Source organism: Camelus dromedarius, chromosome 17 (assembly GCF_036321535.1).
Source record: "Camelus dromedarius isolate mCamDro1 chromosome 17, mCamDro1.pat, whole genome shotgun sequence".
Classification (NCBI taxonomy): Eukaryota; Metazoa; Chordata; class Mammalia; order Artiodactyla; family Camelidae; genus Camelus; species Camelus dromedarius.
The window spans coordinates 40,833,533-40,851,918 of record NC_087452.1 but is presented as its reverse complement, the minus strand read 5'-3'; the positions used below and the strand labels follow the sequence as shown (position 1 = coordinate 40,851,918).

Below are 18,386 nucleotides of genomic sequence, written 5' to 3'. Positions count from 1 at the left end.
CGCCTCACTCTCCCTGGCAATTGCATCCTCTCTAGTGTTCTGTGTGAACCCTGAGCCCCCAGTCGTCATCCCCACCCAGTCCGTTCCAAGCTTCCCCAGACCAAAGCATCCAAAACCCACCTCCACCATCTTGCCATTATCTCCCCTCTCTGCCTGTGCCTCTTTCGTATCCTTCACCCCAGTGGATGGCACCACCGTTTGATCCCCCAGCCATTACTCTTCCCCATACCCATCTCCAGATGCTGTCTATCGGCAGGAAATGTCAGCTCCTAAATGTCCTCCTGAGATCACCCACTTTATCTCATAGCCCAGGATCACCACCATATCCTCCCTGGGCACCTGCGACAGTTCCCCTCCTAACTGGTTTCTCTGCTTCAGCTGTCTTCACCTGCAGACCCCGCCCCACCACTACCAAACACCCCAACACACACACAGCAGCCAGAGAGGTTTTTGCAAGAACACCCCTCTGAACACACCCATACCCCTACTGCCTCCACACTCAAAACCATTCCAACTGCTTCCTGTTAGCCTCAGGATGATGTCTGAGCCCTTTCATATGGCCCACAAGGCAGTTTACAATCCAACCACATCTATCCCCAACCCCAGCACCCACAAACCTTAGGGGAAGTGAGACTTTGCTTGGAAATCTCAGCCCCTATTGTTGCATGACCTTTGGCAAGCCACTGTCTGCATGGGCTTTGGCTTCCTTAACTCTGAAGGATATGGAGAGGATAATGCATAAGATAATGTGTGTAAAGCCCTTGATACAGTTTCCAATGGGTGATTAGCCCACAATAACTTGTAACTCTTAAACTACTGGTGCAATGATTCTCATTATTGGTCCTCTCTCTTTCCCCTTATTTCCTTCCTAAGGCAAAACCTGTGTTGAATTCTCCATCACCTTTGAACCAGAATCTGGATAATTCCAAAACAAACATCTCCAGACTCCTTCCCAGGGAAACTTCTGGAGTTGTTCCTGGGGCTGAGGAAAAGCAGGATGAGGCCTGAATAGTCTTTCTCTTCTCTTTACAGAGCTGAGGAGGATCAGAGAATAGGGGAGAGGGCAGGTCAGAACAGAGACAGAGAAGGAACTGGGGCTATCGCAACTATGTCTTTCTCCTCGCAGGCTGGGATCATTTACTACAGCCGAGAAAAGTACTTTCGCCATGTGCAGCAAGGCGCAGCCATGGGCCTGGAAAAATTCAGCAATGACCCCGTGCTGCAGTTCTTTAAAGCCTATGGAGTCCTCGGGGAAGGTAAGGGCTTATCAGTGTTGGCCTCCTAACCCAAGGCGCTAGCCCAGCACTGACTTGCTGACTCCACCTGGATGTCTCCTTCTACCCTAGCTGTGTTCCCATGGAAACAGTCTTACACTCAGTGGCTAGATTCCCAGGTTAATCCACAGAAGGCTGTGTGATCCATATCTAGTTGACTTTTGAGACCTTAGAGAGCTCACTACCCCTGCTCTGCCCCTGAGTTTCCCTGTGTGTAAAATGAGTTGGTGGAGAGATGACTGCAGTTACTGAATCAATCCCAGGCTTGGAAACAGAGAGCCAGTAGTGCAGAAAAAGGGGAAGTGATGGGTGTGAATCCAGGCAGATATGGGACAGGAGCAGAGAGAGGAGTGGGGCCCATGCAGGTGCTGACTCACTGACATTCAGAAGGTAGTCCTGGGGGTGGCAGGCAGCTGAGCTGTCCATGGCCAGTGTTAGTGGACATGGAAGGAGAAAGGTAAATGGTGGCTCTGAGCAGCTGGCTTGGAATGCCCAGAGGTCGTTCTTCAGAACCGACCCACAGGTATCCCTGCAAGTACTCACAGGTACATCTCTCAGCTCCAAGCCCTCCATCCCCTGGCAGCCCGGACCATGGTGCTAGCAGCCCTTTCAGGAAGCTTCAGTCTTCAGGGAATTTGAGCCATTTGGGACCTTTTGGACCCATTAGTCCAAGTCTTGGGTCAGCCTGTGTCTGCCATGGAGCCTCCTGCCCTCTGAGCATGGAGACCAAGAGCATAACCATGTGGGCTCTCTCCACAGAGCGCATCCAGGATGCCATCAGCAGCCTGGAGAGCATCCGGAATCACCCAGATGTGTCCCTGTGCTCCATCATGGCCCTTATTTATGCTCACAAGTGCTGCAAAACCATTGGTGAGTGCAGCCACGCTCCGCTGGGCCTGGCTTAGCAGAGAAAACAGAGCCCACCCCACCCCAGAGACATAGCCCCGCTGAAGGCTACTTCAGGATGTGTGTGCAGTTATGACTGCAGATGCTGTTGGCCAGTAGTGAGGAGTGGCTGCGCTCCCCTCCCCACCCCAGAGACCTCAGAAAAGACCCCATGCCTGGGCCCAATTGAATGGGAGCCACAGGCAGAGAGCATAACAGAGAGCGGGGGGCCTCCTTCCAGATCCCAAAGACTGGGGAGACACCCTGCTTTCCTTTGCCAGGATATTGTCAAGAAAAATTAAGCTGATAGAAATAATTCTACCCCTAATCTCCACCCCTCTGGAGTCAGGGAGAGATTCCAAGAGACTGTGGACAGACTGTTTCACTACCCAAAATAGACTCTGGGCCTGAGGTGGGGATTCAGGTTTGATCTGTCTGCTTAGCAAACTGCTGAGCCGAGAGGAGAAAAGGTAAATCCCAGCCAGCAAACCCAAGTCCAGGCATGGGCAGCCCCTGACATCGCAGGAGCTAGTGTTGCTGGTTCCCAGGCCCTGGGCTGTGGGGTAGTTGGCTACATGTGTACAGGGAGGCCCAGACTGTCCAGGGGCAGTTCCCTGGGCCCTCAGTGTCCCCTGCAGGACCAGACAGACTTCCTCACCCTAACTTGCCTACTTCCTCCTCTCTGGGATTCCCAGACCAAAAAGAGATTCAGGAGCTGGAGAGCAGCCTGAAGGAAACCCGCAAGACAGCCAGCAGAACTGCCCTGTACTATGCCGGCCTCTTCCTCTGGCTCATAGGCTACCATGACAAGGCCAAGGAGTACACTGACCGCATGCTGAAGATCTCCAGCAGCTCCAGAGAGGTACCTGCCACAGGCATTGTAGGGGTAACAGCCAAAGAAAGCAGCCTCCAAACACATCATAAAGGGTGGCCCTTAGCCCCACGGAGGGCCCTGGGGCTGGGGGAGGGCCACACCTAGGCACCGACAAGACCCACGTTGGCTGGGTTTGGCCGAGTACACACTGGCCTTTTTCCATACAGTATGATCTGTGGATAGGTGTTTTATGGCCTGCACTCTCTATATATATATACGTGTGTGTCTGTTTTACACAGATGCTCAAAGCAGTTTTATTCGATCTCAAACTGGAGTAAAGATATTTTAAGTTAGAGAAACAGTGAAAAATTAGCCATATTCATCAGTGTTTGCAAAAATAAACTCCCACACTAAGAAAATAAAGTCTGCACTATATATTTTTAGAATCTTGAATTAGTTGCTGACCTTTAGAAATCAGATTTTTGCCTAAAATTCCAGATGTCCTGGTTCTTTTTAAAAACTAGATGAACTGGCTCCACTGGGCCTGCATTCCCTTCATGCAGTGATGTTCTCGGTACCAGTGGAGTGCACTGCAGTAGATCTCATATGTGGTGGAGTCATATACAGTAGATCTCTTATGTGGTAGAATTGTACTAATGGTAGAATTTGAAGCCTCTCTAGGGCATACATCTCAGCAGAAGACATATCACATCCCATCCCCACACCCCTGCCAAGGGGGTGAAAATTGGTTCTTGGAGGAGGGGGTGAAAAAATCTTATATGTAAAACACAGATATACATACAGCACAGAAAGCATGTATCTGTGTTATTAACATTTCTAGGAGAAGAGGGGGAACGATTAGGGGAGGAATGTCTAAAAAGGCTCCTTAGGAGGGCAGTAATGGAAAAGAGTTGAGAAACATGCTCCAGGCCATGAGGGATGGTTGAGGGCAGGGTCTTCCGAGGCCCCTCTGATCCTACCTCCCAGGCCTGGCCTGCTGCACCTGTTGCACCTGCACCTGCCTCTGCCGGGAGAGGCGGTGAAGGATGAAGACAGAGGAGTCTGGTAGGCCATTTGCCCACCCACAGGGCATTCCCGGCTTCCTGGACAGGCCGGGACTTGCACTGGTCTAAACTGTGGAGAGAGCCGGGGCAGCCCTGCCCTGGTGCCCTGCGTTGACCTCTTGACCCCAATGTAAAGTAAACTGGCAATGACAAGACAGGTGGTACCATCTCTGTAAGGGTCCAGAGAACTATGGCGGGTCATGGGGAGGGCCCAGCCCCAGCCTGGAAGGTCAAGGAAGGTCAAAGACGGCCTCCTATAGGAGGGGCCCTAGGCTGAGTTTGAAAGACTGTGGTAGTTAATCAAATGACAGGATTTGGTTTGCGGCGGCATGTGCTGGGCAGGGCATCCCAGGTGAAGGAACATGAGGTACAAATGCCTGGCAGTGAGAGAGCAGGGCTGCCCTAGGATCTGGGAGCATTGGTTACTGGCAGGGCCTCGGGGAGTGGAGTGACAAAGGGCAGGACAGGAGGCAGGAGAGGCAGGCGTAAGGAGGACGTCATATTTCCTCTTGTTCTTATGCCAGGGCTGTGTGCTCAGAGGCTGGGTGGACCTCAGTTCGGACAAGCCTCACACAGTGAAGAAGTCTATCAAGTACCTGGAGCAAGGAATTCAGGACACCAACGATGTGCTGGGGCTGATGGGAAAGGTGGGCATTGGTGCAGGGGATGGAGTGGTAGTGTCCCCACCCTGGGACTTCAGTCTCCACGCCTCCCACCTGGTGGATCCCGAGACAGTCAGGGTCACAGAGCAGCCCCGGGCCCACTCCAGTCCTCCCTGCATCCTGCCCTGTTGGAGTTTCCATCCTCTTCTGTGTGGGGTCTTCTCGGGGGCTGGGCTTTCTGGGCTCTTGGGGGCTTTCCCTCTTTGCCTACTGGTTTCACCCACTGCCCCTTTTCTCTGCATCCTTCTTTCATACTCTCTCATCTCACTTGTTAAATCCACATACTTGGCCGTAAGAGAAGGGAGGTCTTGTATTTTCTGATCTTAATTTAAAGTAAGTTCCTTTTTTCTGATATGACCCTCATTGAATCAATCTATGAGAGAAAAACCATCCACTTATTCACTTCTGTTTGTATGTAACTTTCATACAATATGAATATGTACTCATAAAAAAAAAAACCCAGAAGTCTAAAAAAGTCAAAAGATGAATTAAAATGGCACCCTTAGCCCTACTGCCCCCTAATAACCCCTGTTAATATTGGAGGGCACTGTTTCGGAGTCTTTCTTCTCCGCATTGGTTCAGGGTGTGCTTAGGTGGTTTTCTGGGAAGCAGAGGCTGTGAGGTTATCATGCAGGAGGCTTAGCAGGTTGTGCTCTTGGGACCAACACCTGTGGGGAAAGGGAAAGGAGTAGGACTGGGTGGAGGGAGAGTCTGGGCAGTGAAGCAGTCCCAGCAGAGGCCGCAGCCAACTCTTCTTGGAATTGTGGTGCTGGGATGGCCCTTCACTGACGCCCTCACAGGCAAGATGCTGGCTGTGGGTGCCCTGGGGGAGGGGTGTGACTTGGTACCAGGCAGCTCCCTTTAGCCACGGGTGATCCCAGAAACTGCCAACTCCCCTGGTCCAGAAGGAGCTCACACACAGCCGCACCGTGGATGGGAGATAGTGTGGTTATTTCATCTAGTTGTAATCACGGGGGTGTCCTACAGTTTAGTTTCTTTCTCTTCGTGTCAGGTGCTGTCATAAGCACATGCCATTTTGAACTTTCTATATGAAGCCGGTCTCCTGCTGTGAGGGCCTAATGTGACTTGCCAGCCTAACCGCCTGCCCTTTAGATATTGAAATTGTTTTCAGTCCCACACGTAGAAAGTGCTACAGTAAACACCTCTGTGCATAAATCTTTATTGAGAAGAATCTTACTCTGGTTTTTAATGTCTCTTAATGGAAGCTGACTGTAAGGCTTAAACCATCCTTTCAGAGTCCAGTTTCAAGCCTTTTGTGAACACTGTCCTCTGCCCCTCAGGCATCTGTGTCATGAGTCACCCAGGAGAGCCTGCTGGCTGGCTGCCTGCAAGGGCCATGACCCCAGCCGGGTGGGCCTTGACGGGGTTGGGGGGAAGTATTGCAGCTTTGCTATGGCGGGGAGGGGGTTACCTGCAAACCCTAACTGACTCCGAGTTGCTGCACTGGCCTCGATGAGAGTTTTCAGTGAACTTCAGAAAAGCAAATGGGATGAGGGTCTTGTTGTGGACTTGGAAATTTCCCAGCAACCCCATCTTCCCCGCCAGAGGTGGCTCTCCCTGCTCCCCATCCCCCCAATAGCCTTGCTTTATCCTAGGTGGGCTTGGGGCTCAGCTGTCTGCTGGAGCCCCTGCCTTGCCTGTGCAGGAACCCAAGACCTCCGTGGACCCTGATTTGTCACTCAGAGTGATGACTTCCTGCCCGTGTATCAGGCCCTGCTCCTGTCCTGGTGGGAACACTGACACTGCCCACCCAACCCCCAATCCTTTTTGGGCACTGACAGGGCTCTTCTTGTTGGCTTTTGACAGGCAACTTACTTCATGATGCTGCAGAATTACTCAGGGGCTCTGGAGGTGGTGAACCAGATCACTGTCATCTCGGGGAGCTTCCTGCCCGCCTTGGTCCTAAAGATGCGGCTGTTCTTGGCTCGGCAGGACTGGGACCAGACGGTAGAAATGGGACACAGGTGAGGGACGGGGCCCACCTGCTGCTTCCTTCCTTTGCCAGCCTAGGGGGCTAATAGGTTCCCATCTTACCAGGTGGGGGATGGGAGATACTGTGCAGTTGATGAAACGAGACATAAAAGTCAGTGTTGTCACCAGAGGAGTTAGGAATAGTGATATGATCATACTGGGAGGGACAGGAGAGGGAGAATGGATGTGAACGAGAACCCGTTGTAGCAGGAAGCCAGCAGCAGAGGCCTGCGATGGCAGAGTCAGGAAATAGGGGTATCAAATAAATAAATAAATATTTAGCATAAAATAAAATTAGGATCAATAAATATGAAAAAAAAAAGAAATAGGCATATTGAGAGGTATAAGCATAGTGTTTAAGAGAGAGATGGAGGGAACTACCAAAGGAACCCAAAGCAACAAGAGTTACAGGCTGGAAAGCAGTTGTCTTTGAGGAGTGCAGGGGAGGGGAGAGTAAAGGGAGAAAGGGATTATTGTATTATTTAATTTTTAAAAGTATGGGTGTCAATCAAAAAATGGGCAGAAGACCTGAATAAACATTTCTCTGAAGACATACAGATGGCCAACAGACACGTGAAAAGATGTTCAGCATCACTAATTACTACAGAAATGCAAATCAAAATTACAATGATGTATCATCTCACACCAGTCAGAATGGCCATCATTCCAAAGTCCACAAATGATAAATGCTGGAGAGGCTGTGGAGAAAAGGGAACCCTCCCACACTGTTGGTAGGAATGTAAATTGGTGCAGCTACTATGCAAAACAGTATGGCGGTTCCTTAAAAAACTAAAAATAGAGTTACCATATGGTCTAGCAATCCCACTCCTGGGCATATATCCAGAGAAAACCCTAATTTGAAAAGATACATGCACCCCAGTGTTCATAGCAACACTATTTACAATAGCTAAGATATGAAAGCAACCTAAATGTCCATCAACAGATGACTGGATGAAGATGTGATGTATATATACACAATGGAATATTACTCAGCCACAAAAAAGAATGAAATGGGCAGGGGGCAGTTATAACTCAGTGACAGAGTGCATGTTTAGCATGCACAAGGTGCTGGGTTCAATCCCCAGTACCTCCATTAAAAAAAAAAAAATGAAATACTGCCATTGGCAGCAACATGGAAGGACCTAGAGATTATCATACTAAGTGAAATAAGTCAGACAGAGAAAGAAAAATATTATATGATATCACTTATATGTGGAATCTAAAAAATGATGCAAATGAACTTATTTATAAAACAAACAAATTCACAGAAAACAAATTTATAGTTACCAAAGGGAAAATGGGGTTGGGGATAAAGTAGGAGTTTGGGATTAGCAGATACAAACTACTACATATAAAACATATAAACAACAGGGTCCTACTGTATATAGCACAGGGAACTATATTCAGTATCTCGTAATAAACTATAATGGAAAAGATTCTGAAATACATAGGTATAACTGAATCACTTTGCTGTACACCTGAAACTAACACAACATTGTAAATCAACTATACTTCAATTTAAGAAATAAATATATACACACATAAATATATAAATAAAACACAGTTAAAAAAACTATGGGTGTGATGGACTACAAACTTCAGGGGACAAAAGTCATCACTGGCCGAGAGAAGACTTTAGTTGCAGGCTGGGTGCATCAGGAAGATAGCAGAGGGTTCAGGAGAAACTGGGACTTTTGGAAGCCAGACGCCAAGTAGAGGGTGATCTTGAAGCATTTTGGTTGTGAATAGAGATGAAGATGGCTTTGGAGGAGGGATGGAGGGTTTTTTGAAAATGGAATTTTCTGGATAACTAAAGTTTATCTCTTTAAACTCTAAAGCTTTAACTATTTTTTATCCCAGTAACCCTCAAATGTATAGTACTGATTTTCTTCCTAAAAAGAGTCAATGGACTATGTTTTTTCTTCTGAGTGACGACAAGTCACCACTGCAAATTGTTACTAAGTGGTATGGAAAAAAACCGAAACACAAACAAACGTCTTCCTTCGGTGCGGAGGGATGATAACTCCTCTGACGAGACCTGGAATCTGAGGGGTGCTGTAGGAGACTGGAAGCGATTCCAGCCTGTGTCAGCCCTGGGCCATCAGACTCCCTCCCTCACAGTTTACGCCTTGGCAGGAGTTGGGTCAAGAGCTTGCCTTGGAGGCCCCGCCTGGGGCCCACAGGGTACCTGGAGGCACCTGGCTGAAGGCCATGCCCATCGGTGGGTGTGCTTGTCCTCCCTCTCCCAGGCCTTGCCGCCCCCACCTGCAGGGAGACGATGTTGTGCCAGCAAATTGAGTTCAAGGCCCAACGGAGGCTTTCACAGCTCAGAGTTCCCCCTTTAACTTAAAATTTAACGTCCTTGAAATCTCTGCTCTCTCTATGTGTCTTTCTCTTTTCATCCCTAATATTGCTTATTTTTCCCTTCTCCCTTGTTTTTCTTCACCAGTACAGAAATCATTCGTCTCTTTTGTCAGTCTTGTTAAAGAACCAGCTTTGAGTTTTGTTGATGCTGTTATATCTTTGTTTTCTAATTTGTTCGTTTCTGTTCTTTATTATTTTCTGCCAACTACTTCCTGTGGAGTGACTCTGCTGTTATTTTCTGACTCTCAAGCTGGATGCCCGCCCATCCATTCTCAGTCTTCTTTAGGATATAAGCATTGAAGTCTCTGGATGGCCCTTGAGGTCCCATCTAATGGTACCTACACATTTGCATGTGTAGTGTCTTCAGTATCATTTGGCTCTAAGAATTTTCTAATATCCATTCTGATTCTATTTTGCTCTATATGTCATTTAAAAGTGTTTTTTTTTTAATTTCCAAAGTATGAGCTTCACAGTGCCTTCAAAATTATCATAAATGCTTAGAACTCTGAATGTTGACTGTGTCTAATCATGTTGGAATTTTACACGTCAATTAGAGTAACCCTCTGTTAAGAAGAAGGGCCTTTCCCTGACCAGGCTGAAAAGTATGAGATTTCCTATAAAGATACAGAATATTGAAAACTCCATTGTGTGATCAGAAGCTGCAGATTCACAATGACACATGATGGAAACTAAGGTTCCTTTTCCATCTTACAGCTTCAGACTGCCCACCCTCCTCCCCTAAGCAGTGCTCTGGCCACCCCCCAGACCATGGTGTCATGGTCATGCCTGTGTTCGTTGGGTTATAAATGGGCTACTGTCACAAAGACACCCCAAAATACATGACTTAAATGGCAAGAGGTTACCCCTCTCTCAGGGAAAAGTTTGGGTGCTGGGCCAGGGCTGGGATAACAGCTTACCTCTGGAGGGTCCCAGACCCTTTCTGTCTCACACTCTCTTATTCCTAGGATATTGCATTCCAGCCTTCAGGAAGGAGAGAAGAGAATAAATGGAAGCATAAAAGAGCATAAAAGGGGGCACCACTGGACACACACTGGGCACTTTCACTTACATCCTATTGGCCAGAACTTAATCACATGATCACACCTACAAAGGGAAGCTGGGCAATGGAGTCTTTATTCTGGTAGCCATGTGTCCCACCAGTTTGGGGGTTCTATTATTAAAAGGAGAAGGGGCGAACAGCTATTAGAAGACAGTTAGAGGGGGAGGGGCAATACAGGTGTGGGAGGAGAAAAAGGAGGTAGTATGGGATTATATGAAATCATGTGGGTGAAACTTGAAAATTGTAAAGCACTACAGAGTTTAACAAATCTTTCATCCAGTTAAAACAAAAAGAAGACAATTAGAAGTTGCCACCACACCATCCTAGCCTTGCCTAGGAAAACCTTCAATTCATGTGGCTCCTCTCCCTGTTTCAGAATCCTAGAAAAGGATGAAAGCAATATTGATGCCTGCCAAATTCTAGCTCTGCATGAGCTTGCAAGAGAAGGAAACATCACCACGGTAAGTGCTTTCGAGACTCAGAAGCTGAGCCTGGGAACAAACACAGCCAAGGAGGAACCCCTCGTAGCACCTCCATCCCCTTGGCCTTGGAGGGCCCTTCCTGGGTCTCAGCTCCCTCTCACTCCCCCACACTGCCGGCCAAGGAGGTCTCCTCCTGTTTGGCCTTTGAGCCACACGGTTCCAAAGGCAGGTAGTGAGGCTATGTGACCCCGGTTGGGCAGGTATCTTCACCTGGATGAGCCCAGATCTGCAATTGTAAAATGCAGATCATTCCACCCACTCTGTGAGGTTGTTATAAGGACTGAATGAGATGACAGGTGGGACAACTTGGAACAGTGCCCGCTACACTAAAATAATTGGCTCCATGTTAACTGATAGACGTCACAATTCTGCTTCAGATTTCTGGAAATGCCCTTTTTTTTCTTTTAAGGGAATGATTGGAGTTGCTCAGTTATTGACCAGGCAGTACCTGGCCCCAAACTTACTCCTAAGCCTTGTCGTTTTCCAAAGAAACCCCTAACAGCCCTCAGATGCAGTTGGCAAGACCTAGAATTCTCAGTGAAAACCTCAATGCCCAGACAGGTTCTGATTTGCAAAAAGAGTCTTTGTTTTCAGCCAAAGCATTGCCTTCTGAATAAATATATCACCTCTGTGGAAAGTGTGAAAAATCAAGAGGCTCTTCGGGGGTCATGGTGGGAAGAGGATGTTTCTGGTTCCTTCTGCCCAGCTCTGAGATTGTGGATTTTGCAGGGTGGGGTGAGGTGCAGGGCACTGTCCGTCTTTGGGAGGAACCCTCAAAAAGCCCTGACACTGTCTCTGGGGAGGAATAAGAGAACAGGCCTGTCCTCAGCTCCCTGAGATCCCAGAGCCCTGGGCAGGCCTTCCTAAGGCTTGGCCTGAGGGTTAGTCCCAAGGGCGGAGTTAGTAGTTAATGCCCCTCCTTCGTCCCCCGACCTCAATCCCTGGACTCTGCTCCCCTTGCCCGGCCTTGCTGCTCAGTACTCAGCTTGCTGAGCGGAGAGGCTCCACCCGATCCAGGTCTTTCCTGTGACACTTCTTTGCATCTGGGAACTAAGAGCTCCCTACCCCTGCAGAGAGAGCAGGCAGGTGAGGCCACTGGAAAGAACACAGGCTTTGGACTCAAGTCAGCCACCTAGTTGGCTGGGTAACCTCAGGCGATTTACCTAACCCTTCTGACCCTTCCTCTGCCGGACTGGAAAATGCGGGTTGTTACACTGACTTACAGGGCCCTTGGGAGGATTCGCCAGAATGACAGAGAGGCACCGATGTGGTGACTCACGTCAAAACGGAGCAGAGGTTTGGGGCCAGGGACCTGCCCTGACCACTGGCTCCGGGGGCCAGCCCAGGTGTTTTGCAGCCAGCTTAGTAGGCTGTGCTGTGGGCACAGTGACAGTTGGCTCCTGCCCCAGCTTGGTGCGTCCAAAAGGGTAACTGCTCTTCACGCATTCATGAACAGAGGGGCAGTGCCAGCTCTTGGGGGAATAACGTTCCTGAAAGCTCCACCTATGGGGCTCCAACGTCATCCTGAAGCCGCCCCCCCCCCCGAGGCCAGTTGAATCTGTATTTCTGGGGCTGGCATATGGGCCCAGGTGTTTTTAAAATCTCCCAGCTGCTGCTTGTGGGAAGCTAGGGTTAATAACCAATTCTATGGTACATACTGCCTTTGATATTGTCTGTTTTGTCCCTGCAGGCTGCCGAGCACATTAGAAATCTGATTAAGGCGCTGGAGACAAGAGAGCCCCAAAATCCAAGCCTCCATCTTAAAAAAATTCTTGTAGTGGGCAGACTGGTAAGAAGGTTCCTTCCTGGTTTCTGAACTAGAGCCTCTCGTTGAGTTCCTTGGGGAGACCTGGGGGCCCCCACCCCTCATCAGAAGCTCCCTGAGGACCCTGCCCCTCCACTCTCTAGCTCAAACTTGGCCTCTGAGGCTGATGGCCCAGACCCCAGGGCCCCTGCTGGCCCCTGGTCAATAACTGTATCTTGTGGACTCTGTATCCTGTGTCCACATGCCCCTCAGAGATGCTATGAAGAGCCAGGAGATGAGGTCTAGAAGCCCTTTCAGAGTCGGAGGCGCCATGTTTGAGGAAGGAGGGCAGTGTCACAGCTGTGGTCCAGCAGAGCCACGCCCGGCTCCAGCCTAGGGGTGCTGGGGCACCGGACTCCCATATTCTCTCTGTGGAAGTGAGCTGGGAAGGCTGGCCTGCCTAGGCCTCTCAAACACCAGGCAAAGTGCAGACAGACCAGTCTGCCAAACCGTCTGTCTCTATCTGACACTTCAGCCCCAGAGCAAGATTTACTGGAAGGAATTGCCATAAGAACAAGGGCAGGTCTGGGAGTCGAAGCCACTGGGACATCACCTCTCCCTCCACATCTGTGTCTGATTCTCTCTGCCTCACTTTCCACACATGGCAGGGAATGTGGCTGCTTGAAGCCTTCAGGGCCACTCCCCACCAGTGGGACATGAAGAGCTTCTCGCACCCAGCTTCAATTTGTGAAGATCCTCCTGGTGACTCAGACCAATGACTATGGCCAGACAAGGGATGGGCCCCTTGGAGGACCCCGTGGCTGGAGGCAGCTTCCACAGATGTGCCCAGTGGGGGATCTTGGAGAGCTAAACAGCTACTCGGACCCAGCTGACCAAACTAGGGTACCTCTTGGGAACCCCCTCAGGCCTGCCAAAGTGCCCCCCATTGGTGACGTGGCCTTGCTCAGACAGGCTGGACTGACTGGTTTCCCATTCCTGTCTCTGTCCTTTGCAGTGTGGGAGGCACCAGACGATTCTGCAGCTAGTGTGTAGCTTCATTGAGCGAAACTTCAAGGCCACATCCTCCTACGCCCACGTGGCCACCGAGCTGGGCTATCTCCTCATCCTGCAGGACCAAGTGAGGGAGGCGGCTCTGTGGTACTCGGAGGCCATGAAACTGGATGTGAGCAGTGTGGCCGCCTTGACAGGTCTGTGCAGGCTGGGCAGGGTAGGGGACAGGATCCAAGCAGGGTGGCCTCCATGGGTCCAGATGAGAGGCTAGAAAGCATTCTCCTAAGAGAGTGTGTGAGTTTGGGGGCGCATTGTATGATGGGGTGTCTTTCCACAAATCTACAAGTATAGACGTAAGAAGCACAGGAATTCTTGAAAGTGCTCAAGGCCATTATGATCTACACCAGACCTCCAGTATCCACACTCTGAGCCCCCAGAAGACCGATGGCCTGCCCGTCACGCTTGGTCAGCTCTGCCTCTTCTCAGGCCTCACAGGCCAATGTTGGAGATAGTCCTGCTCCCAGGGCACCCTCTCCCCAAAGCCTCTAGCCTCACCTCTGTAGAGTTTCCCTCTGCAGGCCTCTGAGCTGAAAGGCCATCAGAGTTAGTAGTTTTGAGAGTTTTACTTCCCTGTCTGTCCCAATGCTTCCCCCACCCACCCCTCACTTTATATAAATGTCAAATGAATTTTCCAGAGTCCAATTTTCATTTTTACACACAGCCCTCAAATCTGTGGTCTCTGGTAAATCCTGAACCAGCAGTGTTTGATTTTCATGGAGGTAGCCTTATGATCAGTGCTCCAGGCAGGCCAGCTTCTTGTCCTGGCTCTGAGGAGTTGGGTCTTTTTGCAAAAGTGACTTCTCTCGATGCTCCAGGCTCCCCATCTGTGCAGCAGAGTGTTTGGTCTTGATTCCTGGTTCAGCACGTCAGGCTGACTCCTCAGTCATTGCCTTTTCCTCCCTCCCCAAATCCCACCAAAGTGATGGATGACGTTTTAAAAAGTTAATAAGTCCCCACTGCAGCCCCAGGAAGAGGACAAGGTACCTTCAGTGCACCAAAAACTTTGAAGAACTTTGCATTTCCTGAAGAGATAAAGCAGATTGCACCCAACACATGGAAACCTCAAGCAGGGCTAGAAACTTATAAGCCAGCATGGGCAGAGCTGGGTCAGCTAAAGAAATGAGTAGATCAGCTTTCCCCCAAAGGGCTCCAGGAAAAACAAAAACTGGAAAACATAAGCTCAGGGTCCCCAGAGACTGGGAGCAGAACACGCTGTGGGGCAGTTCACGAGACAACAGGAGAGTTATTGCAGGTCAGAGGATGGGGCCAAGGGGACTCTTATGGGTGATGGGGCAGGAGGCAGCAGAACAGAGCCCCTGATGACGTTCCACCGCCATCAGGGACTTGAAGAACAAAAAGACACAGAGGCAAAATCCCCCGAAACACTCCTCCACCAGGCTGAGACCTTCGCCACTTCCTCATTCAAGGGAGAGCCCCAGCTGGCCAGCCAGGAGGGAAGTCCACTGGTCAGAACGTCTGCCTCACACACTCCAGCCCAGGCATGGAGGGGATCCGCGGCTCACCCATCTTATCTGGCCTGGCTGAGGAAACCAGTGACCTTAATAGTTTGGGAAATCTGGCCCGGTTGCTAATACTCATCACTCTAGTCCATTTATAAATCTGCTGGCAGTTTGAGAGAGGGGCCGAGTGGAACATGCAAAGCAGTGGCCATCTGAGGAGCAAAGTTAAGGCCAGATACAGAAAAGGCCCCCCTCCCCTGAAAAACCTCCCACGCTGGCTGGCTCGAGAGGCTGTGATGTCAGTGTGGAAGGAACACGCGTCTATGAAAATATACAGAGCACAAAAAAGAGTGGCTGGAGATTAAAAATGAGACTGCAAAGTAAAAAATTCCATAGATGAGCCAAATAGTGGGACGGATACAATCGAAAACCAAGGTGGTGATTAGGAAGACAGGAATAAATGCATCAAAATGGCCAAGGAATGTATCTTATAAAAGAAGAACAGTGGGGGCAGAAGGGATTTGTCCTCCCCAACAGCAAAACATATCACAAGAGTAGTGAAGTCAGTTTGAGGTCAACGCTGGAATAAACAAATAGATAAATGGGACAGAAACAGGTCTTATGATAAAAATGACATTTCAAACCAATGGAGTTCCAACAACTCGTAGTCGGACACCTGGCTATCCTTCTGAAAAGCATGAAGGTAAATGCCCTTCTTACACCATACTCAAAAATCAGTTCCAGATGAATTAGGCATTTAAACATAAACATTAAATTGGACTTGGTGTCCCTGGGGGATTCTAAGCCTGACCACAAACTCAGAGGCTGTAAAGGAAAATATTTTACTAATTTGACTATGTCAAATGTAAAACCAATGGATGGCAAAATATACTGTAAAAATAGTTAAAAGGTAAATGGCAAACTAATGGAAAATGTTTGCAATAAAAGGTATATATAAAGAGAATATAAACATTTATAAATATATATAATACATTTATATATTTACATATAAAATATTAAATGTTTATTATATAATATACATATATATAAAGAAAATACATGTGTGTGTGTATATATATGTATAGAGAAAGAGAGAAAGAAATCAGTCCAGAGAAAATCAGCCAAAGGCTAGGAACAGAACAGAAAAAAAAAGAACAGAATAAAAAAAAAGGCTATGAACAGGAAATTCACAGTAGAAAAGAAAAGGCTATTAAGTATATGAAAAGATGCTCATTCTCCCTAATAAATAAAAAGTAAAATGAATTAAAATGAGTTACTACTCACTTTTTAGAGTGGTAAAGAGTAAAACGTGTTTGTGAGGTTGTGGGAAAAGAAAGGACACTTTCAAATTCTCGGCAGTAAGATTAATTCAAATATCCTTGGAGGGCAAGCTGACCTCACGTAGCAACGTTTTAGATACGCGGGCCCTTTGACCCGCCTACTCTATTTCAGGATGCAGAACACACAAAAATGCTGACCATGGCATTGCAAGACAAACCAAATATGAAATGAGGAGGCCTTCAAAAGGGCAATAGTTAAATAAATGGTTACATCCACAGTGGAATATTAAATCATTAAAGAGCATGGGGTAGATTTGTATGAACAGATGGGAAAATGTGGTAAACACTGATAATGTGAAATGCCTTGAAAGATGTTTGAAGGAATATATCTTCAAACTGTTAATAGTGTTCCTCTAGAGAGAGACACGGTTAAAGCCAGAGCGTGAGTTAGGGGTGTTTTTCTTGCCTTATAATTTGAATTCTTTTTTTTTAATTGACGTATAGTCAATTTACAATGTATTTCTGGTGTACAGTACAGTGATTCATATATATATATATAAATATATATACACACACATATATATATACACATACATATATGTGTGTGTTCCTTTTGATATTCTTTTTCACTACAAACCATTACAAGGTATTGAATATAGTTCCCTGTACTATTTGAATTCTTTACTATAAGCATTTATTACTCTTTAACTTTATGAAGATGTTGGAAGTTCCCCTGCCGTCCGCTGTCTCATCCCTGCACCTTGGCCTGCTGGACTGCTGGCTCTGCTTCAGAGCTGGATGCTCATCCTTCTTCTGTCCCCTTCCCAGGGATCATCTGGGGCCAGATCTTAGAGGGCCACCTGGAGGAGGCCGAGCACCAGCTGGAATTCCTGAAGGAGGTGCAGCAGTCCCTTGGGAAGTCTGAGGTCAGAGCTCTCTGGGGGCCTGGGTTGCTCCAGGATCGTGTCGCCCTCCCTCCTCCCAACCCCAGCTTCCAGTAGAGCAGCCAAGACGGCCTAGGCGTCTCCCTCGCCCTGCGGGCCTGCTGACTCTGCCCAGTGGGCGTGGCTTGCAAGACCAGGGCCTGCCTCCCACAGGTGCTGGTTTTCCTCCAAGCCCTCCTGGCGTCCAGGAAGCACAAGGGGGAGCAGGAGACCACAGCGCTGCTGAAGGAGGCAGCCGAGCTGCACTTCTCCAACATGCAGGCCCTCCCCCTGGGCCCTGAGTACTTCGAAAGGCTCGACCCCTTCTTCCTGGTCTGCATCGCCAAGGAGTACTTGTTCTTCTGCCCCAAGCAGGTTAGAGGAAGGTACTTCTTCATGGGGAGGGGTCTGGAGGAGAGGTCTGGACAGAGGCAGGACCTCACCTTGCCAGACACCTGGCTGCTCTGAGCCTCAGGTGGCTGGGGAGCCCAGTGCTCTCCACACTCACAGGTGCAGCGCGCCAAGCTTCTGGGAAGCAGCGTGCGAGCCCTCCATCTCCCAGGTGATGCTGATGCTTGTGGTTCAGGGCCCGCCGTGAAGGAGCAGGGCACTGGCCCAGGCCCCTGCATTTATCCTAAAGAAGACCTGGGCTCCCTTTTTCCCAGACGTCTTCTAAGAAATATATTGGTCTTTACTTGTTTGTCCTGCTTTCCCAGCCAGTTGAGATTCCTTGTGGGCAAGGGTCGTATCTTACAGGCCTTAATATCCCCCTAGTGCCTTATAATGAGTCTTTCCACAAATATTTATTGAGTGCAGTACCATGTGCCAGACGCCATGCAGGTAGTGGGGACACACAGTGAACAAAAGGAAGTCCTCATTCTCTGGAGCTTATGTTCTAGCAAATGTACGAGAGATGGTACAGAGTGGATGATGAATATGTGTGGAATAAAGTAAAATTCCTTTGCTGTTTTCTGAGTGCTCCAAGAGTCTCTCTTGGCATAGTGGAAACCATGCAGCCAGACCCCCGTGTTCCTACAGCCCCGGTTGCCAGGCCAGATCGTGTCTCCGCTTCTTAAACAAGTTGCTGCGATCCTGAATCCTGTAGTCAAGGCAGCACCAGCTCTGATCGACCCGCTGTATGTCATGGCCCAGGTCAAGTATCTCTCAGGTGAGCCTGTGGGCCCTCGTGGCCAGTGGGGCCCCTGGGTTAGCGTCCACAGGCTTCATGCCTGGGCTACTCCACGCACACACCCTCACCCTCACCAGACCTGCCCACTCCTTCCAGCCTCCAATCCCCAAGACTCCGTCCTG

General features: G+C 48.9%; 1 protein-coding gene across 15 annotated transcripts in view; it reads left to right on the top strand.

Annotated features, from left to right (window-relative positions):
* Nucleotides 1-18,386, top strand: part of TTC21A (tetratricopeptide repeat domain 21A) — a 32,091-nt gene that overhangs the window by 398 nt on the left and 13,307 nt on the right. For 12 of the 15 annotated variants that reach the window (XR_010384932.1, XM_064496720.1, XM_064496716.1 and 9 more), the window contains exons 2-12: nucleotides 1,127-1,256; nucleotides 2,034-2,144; nucleotides 2,855-3,021; nucleotides 4,562-4,684; nucleotides 6,527-6,684; nucleotides 10,492-10,576; nucleotides 12,288-12,386; nucleotides 13,357-13,549; nucleotides 16,981-17,078; nucleotides 17,250-17,450; nucleotides 18,114-18,243. Coding sequence is in view for 14 of the 15 variants with exons in the window: in XM_064496720.1 (XP_064352790.1) it covers nucleotides 1,127-1,256; nucleotides 2,034-2,144; nucleotides 2,855-3,021; nucleotides 4,562-4,684; nucleotides 6,527-6,684; nucleotides 10,492-10,576; nucleotides 12,288-12,386; nucleotides 13,357-13,549; nucleotides 16,981-17,078; nucleotides 17,250-17,450; nucleotides 18,114-18,243 (1,495 nt within the window). In the remaining variant the exon portion in view is untranslated. Of the gene's footprint in view, nucleotides 1-1,126; nucleotides 1,257-2,033; nucleotides 2,145-2,854; nucleotides 3,022-4,561; nucleotides 4,685-6,526; nucleotides 6,685-10,491; nucleotides 10,577-12,287; nucleotides 12,387-13,166; nucleotides 13,245-13,356; nucleotides 13,550-16,980; nucleotides 17,079-17,249; nucleotides 17,451-18,113; nucleotides 18,244-18,386 lie in introns of those variants that run through there. The other 3 variants (XM_064496717.1, XM_064496724.1, XM_064496725.1) reach the window with 3 other exon arrangements.